The 24088-nt window shown below is 37.9% G+C and overlaps 2 protein-coding genes and 1 pseudogene across 2 annotated transcripts in view; all 3 read right to left on the bottom strand.

Annotated features, from left to right (window-relative positions):
* LOC146482818 (uncharacterized) overlaps positions 1 to 24088 on the bottom strand; it is a 410856-nt gene that overhangs the window by 178656 nt on the left and 208112 nt on the right. The gene's annotated exons all lie outside the window — the stretch shown is intronic.
* LOC146482823 (uncharacterized) overlaps positions 1 to 24088 on the bottom strand; it is a 40545-nt gene that overhangs the window by 13588 nt on the left and 2869 nt on the right. The window contains exons 2-6 of the mRNA XM_085106662.1: positions 9834 to 9953; positions 9207 to 9569; positions 5980 to 6213; positions 4092 to 4218; positions 3550 to 3621 (exon numbers count right to left, since the gene is read on the bottom strand). Coding sequence (XP_084962788.1) covers positions 3550 to 3621; positions 4092 to 4218; positions 5980 to 6213; positions 9207 to 9569; positions 9834 to 9897 — 860 coding nt within the window. The 5' untranslated portion in view covers positions 9898 to 9953. The remainder of the gene's footprint in view (positions 1 to 3549; positions 3622 to 4091; positions 4219 to 5979; positions 6214 to 9206; positions 9570 to 9833; positions 9954 to 24088) is intronic.
* On the bottom strand, positions 11721 to 12374 carry LOC146482824 (uncharacterized; annotated as a pseudogene).

The raw sequence follows: 24088 nt of genomic DNA, 5'->3' as shown, positions 1-24088 counted from the left end.
GACCTTTTGTTATTTTATGTTCAGGAGCACAGTTATCCCAATAAGTATCGTTGCTTTGGGTAGGAATATGCGTGACTGTCAATTGCTATTAATACGGATACATCGTCCATATGGAACTGTGTAGCTCAAGCCTAGCTGATGTTACGCAGGGCACTGGAAATGATATCCTTCTGAAGGACATTTGTTTGTTTTTTTAGCGTGTCACTGACATATCAGTTCATCGCAAACAGCCTTACATGAAAAATATTCTTTGTCTAGGCTTCATCTGCCAACAGTAAGATTCGTTTTCCGGGCTCTTATCTGATTTTTGTTTTAAGTAGGTTCTTCATTGGCCTTACAAGCTGAGTGCTAAAAGCATCGGTGGCATTTGTACCACTGTTAGGCTAACCTTCAGGTGACAGGTATATTGCAGGATAAAGCAGAATAATAGGCAGTGGCCAAGAAGAGAAAGTTTTGAGTAGCAACCGAAAAACTCAACCGATGTTTCTATCTTCTTTTTTTCTTAACACCACTTACACTACCCGTGTTACACCACCCGCCTCGAATAGCTTTCGCTAAACGCGGGTAGTGTACATCTGAATAATATAAAAGATGATGTTAATAAATGATTGATTTGTTTGAGCGTACCTTAAACAACGCGCGAACTTTCTTATCGTAAAGAAATCACGGAAGTAATTATCACAGCATTTAAATGCGGTTCTCTTTTGTTGTTTTAGTCTTGTTGATGAAGTCAGGCAACGCGGGGCTATTAAGCTGGCCAGGGTGTGCCCATTTGACACCAGTGGTACCACTGCCCGTGCACGACGTACAAAGAATCTGCTTGTAAAAAATTTGTACTAAAAAATCCAATCCTAAAAGATAAAAAGCTGGTAACAAATTTAGTACCATGTCAGCAAGGTGATTTTAAGCTTGAAGTCCGTATACGCAGACAAACTGCCTTGTAATAAAAATATAATCTGGTGGTTAGTTTTGTTGGGTGTTCTGCGCGCTTGGTCTCATTGCGTGACAAACATGATCGTCTCATTCTACGGAAGGTTCCGCTTGTGTGCGTCTTCGGGATGCAAATTTCTTCATCTGCGACTATAGATAATTGAATCATCGTTCGTAATCGTACATTTGAGTTACCTTATTTGTTATAGCTGCGTGGAGACTCAAATATGGTTGAATCTGTCAGGAACTGTAATGTTTCATGCAGAGGTCATACGTATGGTTGTTGATTGTGTGCTTTCTTTGGTAAACATGGTCGAAGGGAAGATAACAATTTTGAAGAGAGAGTGGCGATGAAAAGCAATCTACAGCCACAAGTTTTGCAAGGTAAACTTGTAATGTTGACTTTTGTTGGCTTAGCACTAAGATTTCCTTGGAATATTGGCCTCGATAACAGACTCTAATTCGATTATTTGTGTTTTTTGGCAGTGAAGTGTGTGATTTTCTCGACATAGAGCGTGCTTTTTTAGTGCAGAAGTTAAGAGCCCCAGACTAATTTTTGTATGCTTGAAAAGAAGACCATATCATGAGATTTTCAAACAATAAAATATTGGTGATTTTCAGACTCGTGCCGTGCATTCCCCTTTAAGTAAACAATCCTGGTTTTAGGCTTGAATCATATGCCAGTGTCTCTTACAAAAATATACCAGTTTGAAAAAACCGTGCTTCCTTTTGCGCTTATCACAAGCGAAGTTCTTGTGTTGTTACTCGGCGCACTAATTTCCGCCATTTTATGACGGTCGGCGCCCGTTACAGTTTTAGAGAATTTTCTTGAAAAGACAACCAGCTTTGAACAAAAAAATATATATATCACGTTTGTTGGCTTATCATAGGGTATCTCTGAGCGAAATATGAAGATTCTGAATTTTTGAAGCATGTTCCACATTTTACTGATTTCACGCGGTCTTCAGGGACATTCTCTTTAACTCCCGAAAAAAAAACCCTAAAGAAAAGGAAAAAAGAACAAGCAAGGCTCGTGTCATCGTGTCACGCAAAGCTATTGATTTTCAGACGCCTAGTTTACTTTCCCAGAGAAAAAGTTCACCTTTTCGTAACGATAACCTGAAAGAAAAACTGCTAAGGAATACTCGACAGTTTCAACAGCGGAAATCCAATAATAAGCGGCGAAGAAATTGTATTTCAATTTCAATTTGTCGTTTTATCCAGCCGACGAGCAAACGGACATATTACGCAGATCATTATTTAAGCCACAGACTTTCTTGGTAATGTTCGAGTACTTGCTATTGTGGGAATCCAGTTCACAAGAAATTACAGGTTTAATTGTGAATTTGTACTGAAGGTTAAACACTTTTCTAATTGACCGATTCTTCGTATTCCTAACATTTTTTTTATTTGAGAAGATTTTTGAAAACCGTGCTCTGCGCGTTTATCATCCGTCGGATTAAAAATTGTACGCCTTTGCTTCTTAGAACAAAGACTTATCTCAATAAATTTTTCATTTAGGAAAGCATCAGTTGTCTGTTTTCTTTCTACATTTTCATTGACGAAACGTGACAACTGCATAAATCTTGCGTAAACAAACACATGTCCTTGCGAGGGAAAAAAGAAGAATTATCCCTTGTTACGCGAGGATCAAATTTTAAGTTTGTTTTTTTGGAAATGTTTTACTGAATTGGCAACCAGTGTATTTTATTCGATAATTAGAAACTTTAACTATTTGAAACCAAAGGGGTGTTGCTTTTTTAACCTGTAAGTTGTGTATTTTTACTGAACATGGGGTTGTTTATTACCACTTTGCACATTTGGTGATTCAGTGGGTGAAAGCTTGGAAAACCTTTGGTCAACGGGTTAAACTACGCGTTGAAAATGTTATAAAACGATTGATTCACGCGTCAGCTGTGCGTTCATCGAGATATGAAGCACTTGGAAAGGTTTGAGGGCACTCAAGAAGCTATTGAGTTACTCTCGGCTTCGCCTCGAGTAACTCTTACGCAACTTTTGTGCTCTCCAAACTTCCCGCGTGCTTCATATCTCGATGAAGCACGCTGATGCATGAATCATTTGTTAATTATCGGATGGCTCATAAAACAATACATAGTCTTGATACACCAGCAAGACCTAGATGTAACATAGAATATTATTTTATGTCCAAAAATACCCTTAATAAACGTTTTTCTCTTCGTGAATTCTCTCGAAAACCTCAGTATATAACTCGCGTCACGACACCACAGAAATTAAGAGGTCAGTATGACAGACGTAAGATAACGTTAACCAGGTATACTCTCTCAGTGGTCACAATCCGGGTCAAAGGTTTCTGAAACACCTCTCTCCTCCACTCAATGTTGACTCAACGTTGTTTAATCCTAACCGTTGTTAGAATGGAACATGACGTTTTATGGTGGAAACAATGTTTAAAGAGGGAAAGGAAAAAGGGGATTGTTCTGTCGTACTTCGTAATAAAACTGTCGCACTTTGTAATAACACTTGTCACACTTTTGTAACAACAAGTTGTCGCAATTTGTAATAAATTAAGCTGTTGCAATTTGTAATAACAAGTTGTCGCACAACATTTCTTGTGATCTCATTTGCCCACCTACTTACAGAAAATTTAGGCCTGCCATATGATGGAATGTCCCCATGGGTAAATCCTTGATCACAGTCCCTTCTAAAGTCCTGTTCAAATTCAAGCCAAAAACTACACATAAGAAAAGACGTTCCTTGAATTAAGATAAGTCGTTTATAAATCGATAGAGATAAAGTCTCCATGGAAAATTAAAGTTAGAAATTTAGAAGGCAATATATTTGGTATTGAATCCTAGAATTAGAAACTCTACGCCATGAAATTTATTAGCGGCAATTAGAATTCACTCCAAAGACCTGCAGATAGATTCCTTTATTTTACAAGTTATTTATTAAAAGAAAAAAAGACAGCAGGAAATATTCATACTAAGTGATTCTGCTATATTTTCACATAGAATCACTACAGCTACCTGTTATATCAAAGCAACAAAGTAAGTTAACGCATCAAAGCCAGGTATAACGTTTAATTTTACATGGTACGTGATATCTTGCTTTAGCACATTAACTTATTTATTGAAAGCCTGTAGAAACAGGGTAATTCTTCAAAAAAAGTAAAATCGTACAGCTCTGTAGTAGTTGTTGGAAGACATTTGGAGAAGTCAGCCGTCAATTTTGTATTTGTGCATCTATATTCATTCTGCACGTGGCGATTTATTAACTTTCCACTTGATGAGCACTGATTTCCACAGTCTGAAAGATTAAAAGTAAACTTCATGCCGATTGAGGTATTAAGATCGCCCTGTGTGTTATTGGATAGGATGCATTTATCCAGGATTGCCATCGACAAATTTTCTCTATTTGTCCCGGGTGGGAGGACGCCCGAACAAGTTTAGCAATTTATTAACATTGCCAATATTGTAGGAAAAACCACAAAATCACTTCTTCTTTTAAATAGTCAAGTGCTAACAGTTTGGGGTGATTTGGTAAGACTTACGTTACAAGTTTTTCACTGAAGTTGAAGTTTTTTTTTGTTTATTTCTTCTTTCTTCAACGAAATTTTTTTTTTTTTTTTTACCTTTACGCTTATATCTTTTCAGGGCTTATCAGCCGCGATCACTTTCTATTGAATGTACACAGGCGCTTCTGTAAGTTCTTCTAAAGTAGACAACTGAGGGATGTCTTACTCAAGTTAAAATTATTATTTCACTTCGCAGACCTTAAAAAACCGTTTTGGTTCAATAAAAAAGTGCTGCCTATGTTTCCTCTACAGTCAATAAGGTGGTCGTTCCGTCAATGAACGTAACCGATGCTCCTCAAGGCATGCACCACTGCAAGCCTGGCCTGAGGCACAGCCTTCGGAAACTCTACGTTAACATCTTGGTAGCCCATAAAACAGATCACCCCTAAGGTATTTCCTATAACAAACGCAATATTGGAATGTAATTTTCACGATTAAAAGTATTTCGCATGTACAATATTTTCTAGGGTAACCACCCTTAGTGGAGTGCTTTACCGCGAGTAAGCACACAACCCCATCCCCCCTCCTTAACGCCATTTCTGTCATGCAAGTGAAATAACCACCAATCTTCCGTTTGAAAAAAAGTTGGCAAGACACGAGGAGATTCGTTTGACTCGACGTATGTTTCGAGGGATATATGATTGTCCTAAGTTTAAGACTTTTTCCTGATGTTCGAAAGGTAACAATAAGGAATTTAAAAATAGGTTCCATGAGTTGCCTGGTTAAAGAAACACGGATTCTTCGTATGCATGCACATTATAGTTTTAAGACTGAAGGTACTCGCGTGAATTAAGGCATGGGCCCAAAATTGTTCTCTCAAAAAGTGTGGGGGCTGTCTATCTCTAAACACTTTTAATGTAGGCATATGAAACTTTGACAGATACATACATTATTTATTTGCGGTAATTTGGAACTTTTAAATTATGCAAATTAGGTCACGTGACTTCCATCGGCTGAAAAAGCTTTATCTTAAAATGGCAACACTTTTTCTTGCGTCCTTAATTTTTTTATCATTTTTATAATGTTAAGGGCGTTTAATACATCACTTCTGTGCTTGGCCTTCTTAAGATTTTTCTAAGCAAAGGCCTAACATAGGGAAATAATTGTCTTGGGGGACTGGGTGCTAATCGAAAAATCCGTGTATTTTAAAAATTATTTAAAAATTCAAAAGGGGCCAAGCACAGTTTTGTAGATGCATCTATTGCAAGTTGTCTTGTACCAATTAGGTTATATATCTCACAACGAAAAGTGTTGCCATTTTTGCTTTCATCATCTTAAGTAAATTGTGGCCGTGCAAAGTCACGTGACAACATTAACATAATTAAAAAACACCAAGTTGACACAACTTGTCAATATATGTATCTGGCAAAGTTTCAAACTTCTACTGCCAAAGAGTTCTGAGATAGACCACCCCCCTTCACTTTTTAAGTGATTAATTGGGGGCCCATGCCTTAATTTACCTGAGTAAAGATGTGATAATGGGAATTAAAGACCTTTCAAGGTAACAGGAAAAGCTTTTGAGACCGTTCCTGCATTGTTGGTTGCCAAACACGTGACATTTTCCTCCTCCATGTCGTTCATCACTTTGGCGGCTGCAATCCATGTTCCTTGTTTGAAGTCCTGAAGAAGCGACATATCGATGGGAGGCGTCCCTTCAGATAAACACCATAAAATATGACCTGGAACTGTTCTCACCACTTGTACTGGAATCTTTATTCTCGGTTTATCTGAAAATGTTTCAGGAAAATATAAAAGCATGTGACGTTTCGAAGACTGCTTGGCGTTAATTTCAAATGTAAATACACAGAGTATAAGTGCTATATACAATTACTAAGTTGTGGAAATGTTCATAAACATTAAAAACACAGTAAAAAAAATAAGGCGTAAGAGTACAAATATGCTAGCTTCAGAATTTTGGAAATTCAGAAATTTTGGTCTGTTCTTTACGATGAAAAGTATTTAAGAAAATGAGGATTTACTGTCGTTTTTACTTTTCATATTTCTATAAATATTTAAACTAAGTAGATGAATACTTTTTTATTATACTTCTGTTGCTTTCGCTTTAACAAGTGGTTTTAATTTGGTTGGTTACTAGCTCACAAACATAAAGTCCTTTGTTTCTTTGTCATGAGTACCAGAAAATAAGACCTAGCAGGCCGGAAAAACCTGAACACAAATCTGCTTAAAATATTTTGTGACAATCACATTGAAAGGACAAACTTTAGGAATGCTTCAGCTTAAAGTGCCTATGAACCGAAAATTGTTTTTATTTAGTTTTAAAGGTTACCTTAAAAAATGCAGGTTTCCAAAGTTTGAGAACCCTAGGCTTAAAAATGACGATTTTACAAGCCTTCAAAGTCGTGCTATTTTACCCTAAAAATAATCAGGGGAATGGGCCGAGATTTTTCCAAATTCACCAAACCGTGACGTCACTTTTCTGCCACGGGTTTGTTTGCGCTGTCAAAGTGCCTTGTTGGGAAGTGAGCGAGCTTGGAAGGAAACATGTCTAGCGATTCAGAAATGAGCGAATTTTCAGATATGTCCGGTAACCCCGAGGACGAAGATGTCGAAGAGGGAAACGATGAAGATTACGATGTAATTTATAGCGAAATTACGCCATACCAAGACGAACCTCAAGAAGCATTAAACTTGTCTCACCTGTCGTTTACTTCGCTCGCTAAGTTCTTCTTGACCTGGAAGAGTAGTAGTATCCCTCGTTGGGATCGCGTCCTTTTTCAGGCAATACTTTACTTTCATCCCCGCGGCCTCCATGCTGCTTAGAACGGATAAACTGCGTTCATAACACGAATCCTCGAAAAGAGCCGAACAGAGTGAAGTGTATTTTGACGTCGGGTTCTTGAAATCATGCCTATGTCTACGGAAAAACTGGACCGATTTGGCCCTCACAGCCGGATCAGCGGGAAATTGGTACATTCGTATACCCAGGTTAAACGATCTGTTTTGGCAGCTTTGCTGGTTTGGCGTACCAGCAACGCAATACCGCCCTCGCTGCCTCTTTTCCTCCATATTGCGGGAACGAATTTTGGCAACAAAGTGACGTCAGAGGTTGATATCACGTGGTATTTTGGCCGCGCAATTCAAATACCATTTTTGAGAATAAAATAACACGACTTTAAAGGCTTGTAAAATCGTCATTTTTAAGTCTACAGTTCTCAAACTTTGGAAACCTGTATTTTTAAAGGTAAACTTTAAAACTAAATGGAAACAATTTTCGGTTCATAGGCACTTTAATTAGCGCTCTAATCCCTTTGACGATTTTTGTAGTATATATTTTGGACAAACGGGACGATTGGAAAATGGGGAATCTTAGAGTACACCTCTCGGGTGAGTAACCCCGATTTTGTCAAGGTCATCTTCCTGCTAGTAAAGGTCCAAAGAAAAGTATCCCAACTTGGCCTTGACCAACGGAGAGGTGAAACGTCTTATGAAAATCGCTGTGTTGTGTTGGCGTGATCACTTTTGACCAAAAGGGGCCTTCCTTTCATTGAATGTCATACAACTAGTCTTTGACTTGCTTCTAAAGGTACCGTGTCAAATCCTAATTACAAATTACAAGTCAAGACATCACACTACAACTGTTATAAATACTCGATGTTTGTAAGAATGTCGGCGAATGGAACGAACTGCCTGTAGAGATTGTCAAAGTCGGTAACCTAAGACGTTTTAAAACTGCCTTAAAATCGTCTTTTTTTCTGTATTTCATAATTTCAGTAAGCGAATTTGTAATATTTTCAGCTGGTAGCTTTTCCTTCAGCTTGTAAATTTTTCGCTCAACCGTCTCTGATTATTGCTATCTATGTAAAATTGAATCCCGAAGTTTTGATTGGCTAAGCGGCATTGGTATATCAGTCATTATACTATATTTGACAAATAACAGTCATGAAATCGCCCACCATTCTTTCTTGAAAATTGAATCAGCAGGGTCAAGCAATATTTTCTGTCTATTTTAAAACAAAACAATTTTTCCACTCCTTCTTGTTGGAATTGGCATGATCACAGCTGACTCGGGTATAACTAGGCTTGATTTCCGCCACTCCTTTGGGTCCGGCTTTCCTCTACGAGAAGAGATGACTGGACGCATGGGCGGTCGACAATGTCTGTGACGTAAACTCAAAATTAATTTATGCGGCGCTACTGGTCATCAGAAATGACATCCGATGCCAATAACGACAGCTATGAACTGAAACATTGTCCGTTTAACGACATCAAAAACGATCGGTGCAGATTGGAAAAAAATGAGACTTTTCCGATTGTTGTTGTTGTTGTGTTGTTGTTGATGCAGTCGGTTGAATAAAGAATACATATTGCAAGTTAACTTACTTTTTCAACGATCCCTGGTGCACAGCTTTGAAATTTTCAATCTTAAACTTGAACATGATCGCATGCTACATATCCACTTCAGGCACCAATTTCGAAATTAACTTTCTTGAAGCTAAGTTATCTAATTTATGTTGCTATTTCGATTCAAGCAGGCACGTTTCTCATTAATTGAAATTAACAATGTGAAGCTCGCGCGTCCAGTCGTCTCTTCGAGGGTGAGCGTGAGCTCATTTCCAGTACAGCGGCTGGTAATCGCCGGAGCTTAGGCGATAAGTGCCTTGTTGTCTATCATCTCACATCCATCGGGCGCTTGTAGAATAATTTTTAACCAGTCTATGTTCAAGATATACCTGTATAAGGATAAGTGAATGAAGCTTACCTATCCAGGTGGTAGACGTGTAAGTTGCCTTAAAATTGCGAGTGGCATAAAGATACCCATCGAGTGATAATTTTAGCAGCATAAAGCGGCCACTTGAATGTACTGTGAAGGGTTTTCTCGTTCCAGTGAAAACCCCTGTCAAGGTGTCTTTCGTAGTTTTGCCATTGTAGACATACATAAAAGCTTGCACTCCTTCTGATGGCAGGTATGAGAACTGGAAAGTGGTAAATCTTAGGCGAATATTGTGGTCACTTGCGGTGTTAATGAGCCAGCTGCATTCTTTATGGTTCCCGGAAGAAATAGAGCTGATTGCACCACTAAGGCCTGTGATGTTAAAAGCACACAAATTGGAGTCGGCGTGCACTAGAAAGAAAAGAAGGAGGACTTTGATTAAACTCCCTATTCATTCATCCCAGCAATTTTTACATCAAGTCATTACAGTAACTGATATTATATTATATCTTACTACATGGCATCAACTGAAATCACATTATATCTAACTACATGGCATGACTTGGTGTTCATATATCATCACTGCTCATATGAAAGTACATAATGTTACACCAAAATTTCACTAGATGTTATACACCAATTTTTTCCCATTATTAAAAACGGATTGAAACTTACCTCCTCCTATCCACAGTAAGGGAACATGTAAAAAAAGAGCTTTAAGAAACCAATCATCCATCATTGTTAATATTAGCTGATTATCACAAAATTGGTATTACTCAGTAAAAACTGGAACACCTGCAAAGAAAAGGTAACTAAGTTGTTTATTTAAAGTGACATAATTGTTGACACACCATGAAAATAAAAGTTCATGATACGTTATACTCAAGTGTTGTCCAAGGCATAACGTTAGCCTGCGTAACAAGCGTAATCGGGGAGGGGGAGGAGGAGGGGGAAGAAGAGGGAGAAAATGTGAAAAAAAAAACGGTGTGGGGAGGGAACAACTACCCGGCGTAAAGAACTCCTTCGATTGATTTCCGCATTTAAGACACAGCATCTTAAATGTTTTAACTATCTGTTTCAAGCTATGTTAAAATACCAGAGAACATTTTCAAAGTGTCAATTGCGGAACACTTTGCAAAATATTCTTCATGTGACTCTTTCCTGTTTTCTTTCATACAAGGAAAATCTCATGGCAAGTTTGGTGTAAGATACTGCAATTTTTGCAATGAAAATCTTACACAATTGCAGTATTTTTTTGGATATGGTACCTACTTATTTTTATAACATTGATCTTAAAATTTCACAACTTTTTTGTTGTTATCAGAAACAAGCAATTTGTAATTTAACCCTATCTAGACCGGGAAGGGGTGGATTCTGCCCGTGAAGACTTTGATCGTTTAATAGATATTTTTCTTCAACAATTGCGCACAAACAACACGAAACTTCGCATTTTTTAAGAAATTATCTAACAAATAGTGGCATCTAATTTATTGAGTAACCATGACAACTGGTTATTGACAGGCGAGTTTTTTTCAGAAATTGGAAAATATCTATCTCAGGGCCTAAACAGACTAGACAAATTGTTATCGACAACTATTTTGTCGTCGATAATAAATATTAAGTTGTCAACGTAAATATTGTCGTAAATATTGCTTGTAAGTTCAGAATGTCTTCTGTTTGGTAACATTTTAATTATTGAAGTCGTGTAGACCATCCTGTTGCATTATTTCTCCATGTTTTTACAGTTAAAACGTCCCACTTTAATTAAAGTTGAGAAAGAGGACATTAGAATTTTTCGTGCACTGCTGTTCGGTTTATGACGAGAGAATTGAACATAGCAATTTTCACAGTTATCTCGTTTACGGCAAGCGGCAAACGTGAGATTCGCGTTCATGCTTTCTTGAAATAAAGAGTACAAAGATGAGAATAGTGCAAACAAATTCTGGCCTTTGATGCTAACGCAAGACTACTCTATTTAACAGAGAAAATAAAAACAGCAAATGGCAAATATAGGATAAACATGGTCACGTGGCCATATCTCACGTTTGCCGTTTGCCGTAAACGTCATTCTTAACCTCTCTAATAACTTTGGTCAAGTCGTGCAAACAATTTAGAAAGCCAACAGAAATGTTTATTTTTGGCGATGGACGTGTAGCTCTGTTAGAATTGTTCAGTAACAATAATGATATCTGGTAAAAGGAAAACATCTTCCCTTTATTTCTTAGCATAACTTTTAAATTTGGTTGAAAATGACTAAGAATATTCTCAATGTGTCAATCACAAAACGCAAAGCAAAATATTTCTGCCTAACCCCTTTTCTTTTTCTTCTTTCGTGCGAAAATAATCTGAAGCCAAGTTTTGGATTACATACTATATTTTTTTATGAAATGGAGATCTTACACCATCAAACTAATTTTTGTTATGGTAGTCATGTTAAAAAACCGGGAAAGATTTATTGCTGCTCGACGTTGCGGGGTAATCATGACTCCATTACCAAGAGACCAGTTAAATAGCATGCAAATAAGGAAAGGCACAAGATAAGCAAAAATTACAATAAACGGCCTAAACAAACACCTTGGCGCGGAAGGAATCCGTTTGCACGTTCAGTGTTGGTTTACGCATGCGAATGTATATCGTTTCTTTAACGACGCAATCAAATTTGCCGCTACATTTCACGATGATGTGAAATTGCTCAATGAAGCGTTAAGGAATTTCACTATTATATTGTGTTGGAGGTTGTATTGTTTGTAAATCGAAGATGACTATCTAGTGTACCCTTCTACACGCTCGTGTAAGTGACCACGTGTATAACCCGCATACCCTGCATCACACAGGTTGCATTTAAATCCATCGACAATACATTGTTGGTTGACAATAAGGGGCTTAATTTCGTGTCGCTTAAGTTTTTGCTTACACTGAAACACTGGTTGGACAGTCACGTTCAACTTCGAACTTAGATTGTTCAGTTTTTGTTTAACATAATTAGCTGAAGACTGGTCCTTGAAGGGTAACACAACTCTCACAGTCTCCGATGGTACATCTGGTGATGGGCAGGGCTCTTGAGATGAAATCCTTCTCTCAACGAACCGCTTGATTGTAGTTTCAACCTGTGACTTAGGGTATTTCAAGTTATAAAAAAAAACCCTCTTTAAAGCGGTCACATTCCTCGGAGAAAAATGACCAGTTAGAAGATAATAGATAAGCGTGATCCACCATGGTGTTAACTAGGCTGCGCTTGTACTTAATGTCAACGTGACTCTGGAAATGCAGAAGGAGACCCGCTTGAGTTCTTTTAATGTAGACCTTGCTCCAAATCTTTGGTGCACGGTTAAGCAGTCCAATTCCTAGAAAAGGGAAGGTATCCTTCCCGTTCGACTTCGATTCGAAACTTAAGGGAGAGATGGGTAGAGTTAAGGGTGTCTAGAAACTGGCCAGCGGTCACACTATGAGGCGTTACGGTCAGGGTGTCATCGACGTCAAATCAGGAAAATACTACTTTCGTTGTCTCCTTCCTTGCATCTGTTGCAGCGATTTTCCTGATTTCTACGGATGTTAGAAAACTCGACGAAACACAGCTTTCCTCTTTAAATTAGCGTTTAATGGTCAGTCGACATCGATATACAACTTTTTGGCGTCCAAGCGAGATTACAACACTTTCGATTTACGAGCTAAAAAGACGCGAACAAGGGAACGTGACTTACAGAGCTAACTTACAAGGGTAGTGTAGGGTTAATTATAGTCATAAGTCTAGTCTCTCACTTTTTTAAACCACCCTTCCAGGTCGGGTACAAATGGCTGTAACATCCCCCCCCCCCCCCCCCCCATCTAGTCGTTTATCGGGGAGGAAAACACTGTGTCTAGGTTCAGGAACAGGAACACTCTGAGTGGGAACAAAATTCGACTGCAACTTCTCCCCACCATGTACAGGAACTTCTTTTTCATGACTGGCTTGTGGGGCAGCTAGTTTTATCTCTAATCTATGCGGACGTTGTACAAGCCAGGTTGTTTGACCTCACGTCTTCCTTAGGTAAGTCAAATTGTCTGTCGTAAGACTGACAGTACAGCGTCTGGACCTGCATTCAACATCTGTCTCTGTACATCTTCTATCACCTGTGCAACGGCTAGATGTCCTTGCGGCAAGATTACTTGGTGCTTGTTCTTTTCAGGGAGGTCGGCGAACTGTAGTCTTCCACCTACTCTAATCACTTTATCTTCTTCGTCGTAATAAGGATCTAGCTTTAGGAGGCGGCTACTGCAGGGTAGTGTTCTTCCGGATTACAACTGCTCGTAGTCTCCTTTATAGACCTCTTCTTGAATCCACATCAGCACTTTAACTCTGCCTGTTTCATCTCCTCAGCTGACAGTTGTCTCCTCAGACTTCAGTCTCGTCTTGAACAACTTTGCGGTTCTCAGTACGTAAACGGTTACTCTGATCAACTTCCTTCCACGTTCCATACCGTGATATATCATTCAATGGCAGGATTCAGGGACAGTACCTTCAGTTCGCGGTTGCGTAGGTTGAGACGCACAAGGATACAACAGCCATCGGGGTCCATTCCATCACAGCGTGCTTGAAGTCATATCACCATTGGTCAATCCGCGTGTCAACAAATCTGCACGATTTTCTTTGTTAGGGCGATAATTCCAGTATTCAGGGTCTCATGTTGACTGTATTTCTGCTACTCGGTTTGCTACGATTGGCTTCCAACAAGAACTCTGTCCTCGGATCCAGTGAAGTGCTGCCATGGTATTTGCCCAACAAACGAAATAATCCATCTTGTTTGGTAAAGTCTCTCCAACATATTTCAACAATCCCGGCATTCGCTACTGCAACTAGAAGCTCTAATCTTGAAAGTGTCTTAATAGGTGCAACTCTGGATCTTGACATTGCTAAGTCTTCCGCAAAGTTGTTCCACTGTTAGGGAAGATAATTCCTCTCGTTTAAGCATTTCGCTGCCCTGATTACTCTAAAACCTGGCGGCCATCTTGACACCCACGTGGTAAATTGTTGACCGTACGAAGATTCAACTCAGTCAATCCACGGCATAGATATCGTCTCCATCCGACTTCGAGAGCCCAATTAATGTTAGGAAACTGGACATCACGCGGCTTTCCCCTTGAACACAACGTTTAATTGCCATTGTATATCAATATACAACCTTTAGACGTCCGAGCAAGATTACAACACTTTCGATTTACGAGCCACAAAGACGCGAACAAGGGCACGTGACTTACAAAGCTAACTTACTAGGGTAGGGTTATTCATAGTCATAAGTCCGGTCACTTACGTTTCTTAACTACCCTTCCTGATTGGGTGCAACGGACTGTAACGACAGATATCTGAACTTGGCACGTAAAAAAATTTGCTATGAAAAGAATTGACCATTCTTGACCTCTCGTTTTCGCCCCAAAATTGCTGTTGAATGTAGGTGGTGTCATATCAGGCAGACATGTGAACGACTTACCGCCGTTACGGAGATTGTTTTTCTTACGTTAATTTCTTTTATAAATTGCTTCTCTTGCTCGAAATGTCGGATTATACGGGAGGTAAAATTTTATTCAGTCGGAAACAATCAAACCGAAGCCATGAAAAGACGATTTAACTGGAAAATCGGCGTATGATGTAGATGTAAAACCGAAATGTAATAAACAAGCACAGCGGGAGCGATTTGCATTTTTTAACAGGCGTTTGAATAAGCTCGGTCGTATAAAATGCTATTGAAATAATCTAGGTTCAGAGGAATTTTCTCAAGCTTCTCGTTAAACTTTCTCTGTCTAGATTTATGCGAGTGGGCTGCACGATTTTCTTTTGATGTTTTTCAAATAACATGCCGATCAGTTGCTACGATTTCCTCTTATTGTCTTTACGAGGTCGATAAGATTGTCGTGACCTATGACGCCTTATGAGCATGCTTGGGTGATAAAACACATTAGATAGAACAGGAACACTACTGGAAGGCAAATAGAAGAAGATTCTTTGAGATATTGACTGTTGTTGCTCTATAAAACCTCCGTTGGCAGACTTGCGAGCCTCGCGGCGTCTGCTGCCTAGTGCGCTGATCGCGGGCAGCCACGAGTTGATAATATAGTTTGCCCGTAATGCACGATGGGAAGCATGTAATTCCCCCCACCTTGTTTACTCAGTTCGATTTGATTTGATTCATCCGATTCATGTAAATACAATTGCGAACAGACATTTAATAAACTTACTGATTTTCCAGGAAGGCTTGATTCGTTTGTTCCTATTATTAAGAGACAGTCCGCGTTAGATTCGACCGGTCAATTTGGGCCAGTCGTTCGATTTCCTTCAAATTTTCAGCAACAGACAAAGTTGATATAACATTAATGAAAACACATTTCTTTTGATCCTAAACTCAACAAGACCCGAAATTTTGAGGCGAATGTTCAACCCTCCCGAATCCCCGAAAATCGACCTTTCACCGAGTCGAAATTAACCCGTTTTCGGATGTTTGCCGCCGAAATAATATTTATCCGAAAAACCTTACATTTATACCACGAACACATACACTATACTTCTTTACAAATATGGTATATAGAACTCATATTATTGAGAACTTTTATAAGGAGGGCATCTCAAACATACCGATGTTAACGATTCGTGCACGGAGCGTGTCAAGTGCTGCAACAAAAACCAACATTTCTCAAAATTCTGACTTACTCTGGAAGTCTCGTGTATTTTTTCAAAGAGTACTAGGATAGTGTCCTTAAACTACGGAATAATACTTAGTGGATCTCTATACTGCGAAAAGATACGGCCGCAACAATTTTGGGCAAATCTCTTATTTTCCGACACGTGTTGTGTGACAGCGATGGCATCCCAAGGCAAAAATTTTTGACTTTTTCTGTCTTGACCGCAACTTAAAGTAGACAAATGCGTTTTAAAAGGGTAAACAATTAAAAACGTACCTTAAAAGTTCCACTGTTTTGCTTCCACGACTTCATGTTTCACCGATAAACTGTGAGCAAATTCGTGACACGGGATCCGTGTTCTTTATTCGTTGGCTTGCAGGCGATGATCATGCTAGCTAAAAACCTGAACATCTCTATAGAGTTCCGTGAAATTAGTTCTGTTATTCAACCGGGCACTCTGCCGACCAAACAGTCATCATTTGCAGAATTTATATCGAGGAAAGACTTTTGAAAGTTGTCGTCCATCTTTGTTTTGAAATAACAACCGCTGACCGCAACAACACTTCCGGTCTGATCGAGCCGGAAACAAAACATCGTCTACAGTAAGAAGTCGTGCACTAAGTTCAATTTCTACTGTTAACTACTTGATTATTTCTAGCTTATTTTCTACTTCAAAGGCATACATGTTTATGCCGGGCAACTCATTATTGAACCCTTTTACGTTATCTATGATGTATTTTACTAAAATAATAACACTGCGAAATATATAGAGATGAGACTTCAGAAAGGTTTCAACAGCAACTGCAAATTTACGAAACTTGCAATAAATGAGACGTCAGAATGGTCTCATTGAGAACTGCGAATTCCAATGTAAAAAGAAGAAAATGCAGGAAACTGCGAAAATTTGCAATTTTCAGTTGAAAATCGTAAACTTTGTAGCAACAATTTCGTCCTTGACCGGCATACCGCTACAAGGGGCTAAGGCTAGCAGAGGGAAGGATTTGGTTCAGCACTTGGCTATCTTTGTTGAAAAATGTTCGTGTTTTCTGTAAAATTATTTAGCTAAGAGACAGAATAATATTTAGGTACACTCAGTTTTTAATGATTGCCTTCCATGCAGCTGCCTGTCGCTCTCGGAGATAGCAAACAGGAGAGCCGCTGAAAAGTCTAGCCTAAATAAAACCCCCGGGAAACAAACAAGATAAAGAAAAACTCTGCTAGCCTTAGCTTCTTGTAGCGGTATGCCGGTCAAGGACAAAATTGTCGCTACAAAGTTTACGATTTTCAACTGAAAATTGCAAATTTTCGCAGTTTCCTTCATTTTCTTCTTTTTACATTAGAATTCGCAGTTCCCGGTGAGACCATTCTGACGTCTCATTCATTGCAAGTTTCGTCAATTGTAGTTGCTGTTGAGACGTTTCTGAAGTCTCATTTCTATACATTTCGCAGTTTTTCGATATTTTTTTTTACAGTTTTTGTTATTATTTTAGTAAAATTGATGGTTTTCACATGACGTCATAAAAAACTGAAATTCATATCTAAACACAATTTTGGGTTTTTATCTTCATCACATAAAAGAAAATATAAAATACCATCGGCTTGCTTGTTTTCAGAAGGATAGCATTTTTTTTTTAAATAAAGCAGTTTGAATTTTAGATTTTTGCGCAGTGCGTGACAGAAGGATTGCTGCTCCAAACATGTCACGAATACATGAAAACATCGATTTGCCTCGTGTTTTATTAGGTCTTATCAGCTAACATCTAATAGAAACGTATATGTTAATGTGTGAAAGTTCAGCAGAGAGAAGAACGGCTTTGAAATAGCCAAGGTAAACTTCAGATGTTTTTGCTGGTTTCCGGCCGCCGTGTTGGTGCCCCTCAGACGGAACACCAACATGGCGTCCCCGTACTAAACTCTGTAATTTTCCGTGGTACATTTTCTTGAATAACTCGGTTATGAGATATTGCACGGCCCTGTGGCTTTCACACGTTGTTTATGTATCACTCTTCTACAACATATCTATTTCTTGACTTTATCTATTGAATTGTTAAGGAGTTTATATTTTTTACTTGCGTGACGATGTGTGAGGTGAAAACCACCAATACATCTTAGATAACGTAAAAGGGTTAAATAATGAGTTGCCCGGCATAAACATGTATGCCTTTGAAGTAGAAAATAAGCTAGAAATAATCAAGTAATTAACAGTACGTTAATAACAATAAAACTCTAGAAATTGAACTTAGTGCACGACTTCTTACTGTAGACGATGGTCTGTTTCCGGTTCGATCAGACCGGAAGTGTTGTTGCGGTCAGCGGTTGTTATTTCAAAACAAAGATGGACGACAACTTTCAAAAGTCTTTCCTCGATATAAATTCTGCAAATGATGACTGTTTGGTCGGCAGAGCGCCCGGTTGAATAACAGAACTAATTTCACGGAACTCTGTAGAGTTGTTCAGGTTTTTAGCCAGCATGATCGTCGCCTGCAAGCCAACGAATAAAGAACACGGATACCGTGACACGGCCATCAAATTTGCTCACAGTTTATCGGTGAAACATGAAGTCGTGGAAGCAAAACAGTGGAACTTTTAAGGTACGTTTTTAATTGTTTACCCTTTTAAAACGCATTTGTCTACTTTAAGTTGCGGTCAAGACAGAAAAAGTCAAAAATTTTTGCCTTGGGATGCCATCGCTGTCACACAACACGTGTCGGAAAATAAGAGATTTGCCCAAAATTGTTGCGGCCGTATCTTTTCGCAGTATAGAGATCCACTAAATATTATTCCGTAGTTTAAGGACACTATCCTAGTACTCTTTGAAAAAATACACGAGACTTCCAGAGTAAGTCAGAATTTTGAGAAATGTTGGTTTTTGTTGCAGCACTTGACACGCTCCGTGCACGAATCGTTAACATCGGTATGTTTGAGATGCCCTCCTTATAAAAGTTCTCAATAATATGAGTTCTATATACCATATTTGTAAAGAAGTATAGTGTATGTGTTCGTGGTATAAATGTAAGGTTTTTCGGATAAATATTATTTCGGCGGCAAACATCCGAAAACGGGTTAATTTCGACTCGGTGAAAGGTCGATTTTCGGGGATTCGGAAGGGTTGAACATTCGCCTCAAAATTTCGGGTCTTTGTTGAGTTTAGAATCAAAAGAAATGTGTTTTCATTAATGTTATATCAACTTTGTCTGTTGCTGAAAATTTGAAGGAAATCGAACGACTGGCCCAAATTGACCGGTCGAATCTAACGCGGACTGTCTCTTAAATGCAAGTAAGTTAAAATACTTATCTTCCTAGTAATCTGCAGGTTCATAAACGGTCGATTTAAGAATATATTATCAATAGTATACCATCAAAGGCAGAGATAGTCACGATAGTCTGATAGACCAGATCAACGCTATTTTGAAAGCAACACTGAATAAATGAACTATCATCGCGTCCAACACTGTTAATTTATTTTCATGCCAACTTCTATAATGACCAATAAGTATCCTTAAGATTACTATTTATCTTACACAGCAATAGGATCAAAATTTACGGCTAAAACTATCCAGTGTTGATGGCTTTAACTGTTCGAGTGCTCTGCCGCATCTATCCAAGAAACGCACAAAAATAAAGCAAATCCTCGACTTTTGTTGGCCGAGACTTTTACGCAAAGAAGTAGAGACAACGCCAGCGCTTTGGAGAGTAAATATGTTTTGTAGGCGGAGAGATGCAAATAAATCGGAGAAACTGAAGTACAATCAATCAGTCTGATTTATTTAAATACGCCATGCAGTATTTTAATCCCAACGTGAATATTCTGGTTAACTAATAAGATCGCAAGACTGAGCAATAGAAGCGTTTGTTAAAAAAAAAAAAAAAAAAAAAAAAAAAAAAAAAAAAAATGCGCGGAAGGCCTTTTGGGTGAACATGGGTATTTAATTTTCTGTCGATATTGTTCGTTTTTTAAGGTTTTCAGGAAATGGAGAAATTTAACACGTCGGGTGAAGTCATCACTTCCTGATGAAGACCTCACACAAACAAATATTGTTTTTGGACGCATTACATATTCCACAAGTCTTATTGTCATAGCTTTTATACTTGCTAAGTTATGTAGAGGAGAAAGAACTCCAAACTGGAGAGGAAAACTTCCCAAACACTTCAAAAATAAAAAATCAACAAATAAATAAATAAAAAATAAAAAAAATAGATGAGAGAGAGGGGGTGTCTCGTGTTTACCTTCCAGCTCTCGGAAATTGGTTGACAAGCTCTACCAAACCGGTGAACAAAAATCCAACCGCAAAATCAAAACGAAAACACAAACAAACATGAATCGCACCTCTCCGAGGTTAAAGTAAGAAAAGGAACGAAAGCAAGTCGGTGACCTTTAAAGGGCTAGTAGTAAAATACCTAGATACTGATCGACATATTCCCTTTGAAGGAACCTTTGTAATTAAATGTTTAAAACACTAGCAGCAGTGTTTTATCAGGATTAGGATTAGGTAGTCGTCCGCTCCGGACGTGTTATTAACCGCTCCAAAGTATTTTGACATAACTTAACACTACTTTACCAGAGATGCGTACAGACACAGTTAAAAGTCTCAGAAACGTCCGACTCTGTTATGTCTTTATAGTCTTAACACCGTATGTTAAAAAAATCTAAATCTGATACAATTTCTTTACTACTCTTACAGTCCTAACATATCTCCGAGGAGACCTCTCAGTTTAAGCCCGGAGGTTTCTTGAGGTCTCCTCGCAACTTCTTACTTCTTCTTTTACTGTTATTATTCACGATAAACTTATGTAAGATCTTAGTCTATTATTCACTGTAACTTTCTATGAATGTATCTCGTGATGAATAAAATAAAATCAAATAAATAAATAGATTTAAAACCATGAGGCACAGCTGAGTGGTTTTTGACACCATCAAGCACGTGCTGCGAGTTTTTTGAATGGGTTCAAAAACATTCCTGGAAAAGCGTGTGTCAAGAGGGTTTATAACAATGATGCTTTTCTGAACGTTGGAAATTACAATACGAGAAAAACAGTAAACACCGCATACTAATAAGGAGGAGATGTTATCGGGTTTTAAAACCACTACACGTGATGTTTTATCGACTATTTGATAGGTCAATGAGTTTATGAATTATTAAGGAGTTTTAAAACACTTACAAAGGACAAAGTCGTCAGCCCTTTGTTTCCCGGTTACCGAATGATTTCCGTTTCTTTTTTTTATTTCAACCGGAAATGAATCAGTCTTAGCCGATTTGAACCGAATTGACATTTCGATTTCAAAGCACCAGTCAAAGTAAAGTATTATCTTTACAGTTAGCTAACCACCTGCCAATGGTAAACATACTCAGACATTTACCCAAGAATATTGCTTCTTTCCTTGTAAGAAATTTTCCTAACGAATCATCTTCTTTTGTGCAAAGTTTCAACCATGTAAGTTAAATAAACCAGCATTTTTATTTTAAAATTCTTAATACGTACATATTTAAAAAAGGGCCCCTACTAGGATAAAAGAAAAGAAAAAGAGAACGTAATAAAGGTTTCCGTTCATAACACGAATAATGATTTGACTTAAGGCTCATATTAAATTCCCTCGGACTGTTTAAGTGAGCTGTTTCCTGATGCCAGTCGAAATTAACATATAAGATTAATTTTTGGTAGAGCTGGTGAAAACAGTTGACTATCTGTTATCGTTAAGCTAAACACATATATTAAACGTAACAATGGTGTTCTCTTCTAAAGAAATTCTGAGTATTAAATTTGGATGAAAAAATATCAGATGATATTTTCAATACGTAAATGAAAGCAAACGCACGTGAAATTATTCGTGCTGGATATTTTGTTTTTTCTTGTTTACAGGCATATTTTAGTACGACTGCAAAATAAAATAGAGCGATATCGAGAGTAAAAGAAAAAGCCTTATACAATTGAATAATATTTTGGTGAAGTAGCCATGAATTTTAACTAGGTATATTTTCAAACATTTCGGTTGTTATTAGAAACCACGCAATACGTTATTTAAACTCAATTTTGATAGTCTCAAAACGTACCTTTTTCTAAAACGGAGAATTTTCTTCTTTTAAGAGTTTCAAACCAACCGAACTACAGAATATTCTTCATCCGTTGATAACAGGTCGCTAATGGCTAAGAAACGGGCAAACTTGAGCCCTTTCTTACTGACAAATAGAGTGTACACCCGCGCCTCGCATGTTTCAATTTTTGTTAGTTTAACTTATATCCTTCGGTAATATACATATTTTTTATCTTTTATAATTGCAAAACCTGTCGCTCATGAATCGAAAGTTTAAGACATCTCAGTTGGAATTGAAAACAAGTTACTAAAGGGTTCCGTGCGTGACAGGTGAAAAGTAAAGTAGTGACTGATCAATTTTCTCAGACCGCTAAAATGCGCTTCTCTCCCCTAACTTATTCTCTCATATTATTGTAAAAAGTGGGGAAAATACTATCTTTTTCGCCATGGAAATCATACACGATAAATAAATGTGTTAGAGTATCCAGACATTTTAACCTCGTATATGTCAAACATTTAGAAAACTCAAATTTACGCCTTCGCCTTCGCCTTCGATTATTTTTAAAACGTACCTTTAAGAAAACTGGACAACTTTTTTTTCTCCTTCAATAAGCCGAATTTCGGTATATTATTTACCCGTAGCTAGTAACTAGTACGGGCATATTCGTGCAGGCAACATTTTTACGATAGAGATCTTACACAATAAAAAGGTTCTATGTTGGGGTGGTAATAATTTGAAGTTAGTAAACTCTATTTCATACATTTGGGTTGTGATTAGAAGCCCTATGTTTGTTCCTTTTACTCGGTGCTCAATTGATTCTTGAAATGAAGTTTTCGAACCAGGCAGAAAAGAACAGTGTTGCCCGTAGCTAACGGCTCGCTGATAGTAAAAATAGCGAAAAACTCGCCATCGTTTTACTGAAAAATAAAGAGTACACCAGCATGTTGCATGTTTCCTTGTATATAGTTGGTTTGGCTTCTCCCGAGAATTATGAACGAGGAATATTTGTTTTTGACAACATTTCAGTCATATGAGTTTTTTCAAGACCCAATCTAATTAGAATTCAAAACAATTTATCAAAGGGTTCCGTGCGTGACAAAAAAGGATGTTGATCCTTCTCACATTTGGATACGATAGGTTAGGATGTATCTAATATGCAAATGCAAAAAATCCATAGCCACATGTACAGCAAAAAATTATATTTTAACCTTTTTCTAGTCCTTTCGGACAATTATTTTATTCGAAAACTCGTTCATAATTCATAAGCCCATTGACGTATAAAATGCACCAAATGGTCGATAAAAGTTCACGTGCAGTGCTTTTAAAATATCCTCCTTTTAGGTATGCGGTGTTTAATTTTTTTCTCGTATGCTAATTTCACGGGGGGTCACAACTCTAACAAACGATTTTTGAGCAATACTAGGAAATTGGGAAATTCTTCCCGGAAATTTCTTCCGGAAATTTCGTCCGAAAATGTGGATCATCCTCCCGAATTTTTGGGATACATTCCCGAAAAATTTTAGAATTCCCGGCATTCTGACAAAATTTGACACAGCGTATATATTCTAAGATTTGCCGTTTATTACTATTTCTGTAACCTTATAAATATCGCACGTTTTGCATGTTGACATCATTTTAACCATAAATAGCGTCTTTACAGTAAAATATTTCAATTTTAATTGATATAGAAACAAAACATCTTTAAACTGACCGCATTTTCGTTGTATGCCGAAATTTATGCTCTTATAAACGAATCTCTTAATTAAAAGAAATAAAACAAGTGAAACGTAACAACATAAATGAACTGATGTCTGTTACGGACATACAAAACTATATAAACAATGTCACTGTATCCTTTCTACGTCTTTCCCTTCCGTTACGGACAGTAAACTGGGAGCGAGGTCTTAAGAAAAAAAACATTCCTGGATAAGCATGTGTCAAGAGAGTTCAGAACAATGATGTCTTTGTGAACGTTGGAAATTAGAACACGAGCAAAAACATTAAACACCGCATACTAATAAGGAGGAGGTATTATCGGGTTTTAAAACCACTGCAAGTGATGTTTTATTGACCATTTGATAGATCAATGGGCTTTTGAATTATTAAGACGTTTTTAAAAGGCTTAGAATTGACAAAGTCGTCAGCCTTTTGTTTTCCGGTAACGGACTGATTTCCGTTTCCGTTTGATTTCAACCGGAAATGAAAATCAATTCATATCTTATCAGTCTTGGCCTATCTGAATCGACT

The sequence above is a fragment of the Pavona decussata genome, unplaced genomic scaffold (assembly GCF_977016875.1).
Source record: "Pavona decussata unplaced genomic scaffold, jaPavDecu1.1 SCAFFOLD_42, whole genome shotgun sequence".
In the NCBI taxonomy this organism is placed as follows: domain Eukaryota; kingdom Metazoa; phylum Cnidaria; class Anthozoa; order Scleractinia; family Agariciidae; genus Pavona; species Pavona decussata.
The sequence above is the reverse complement of the archived record's forward strand: the minus strand, read 5'-3'. Positions and strand labels throughout refer to the sequence as shown.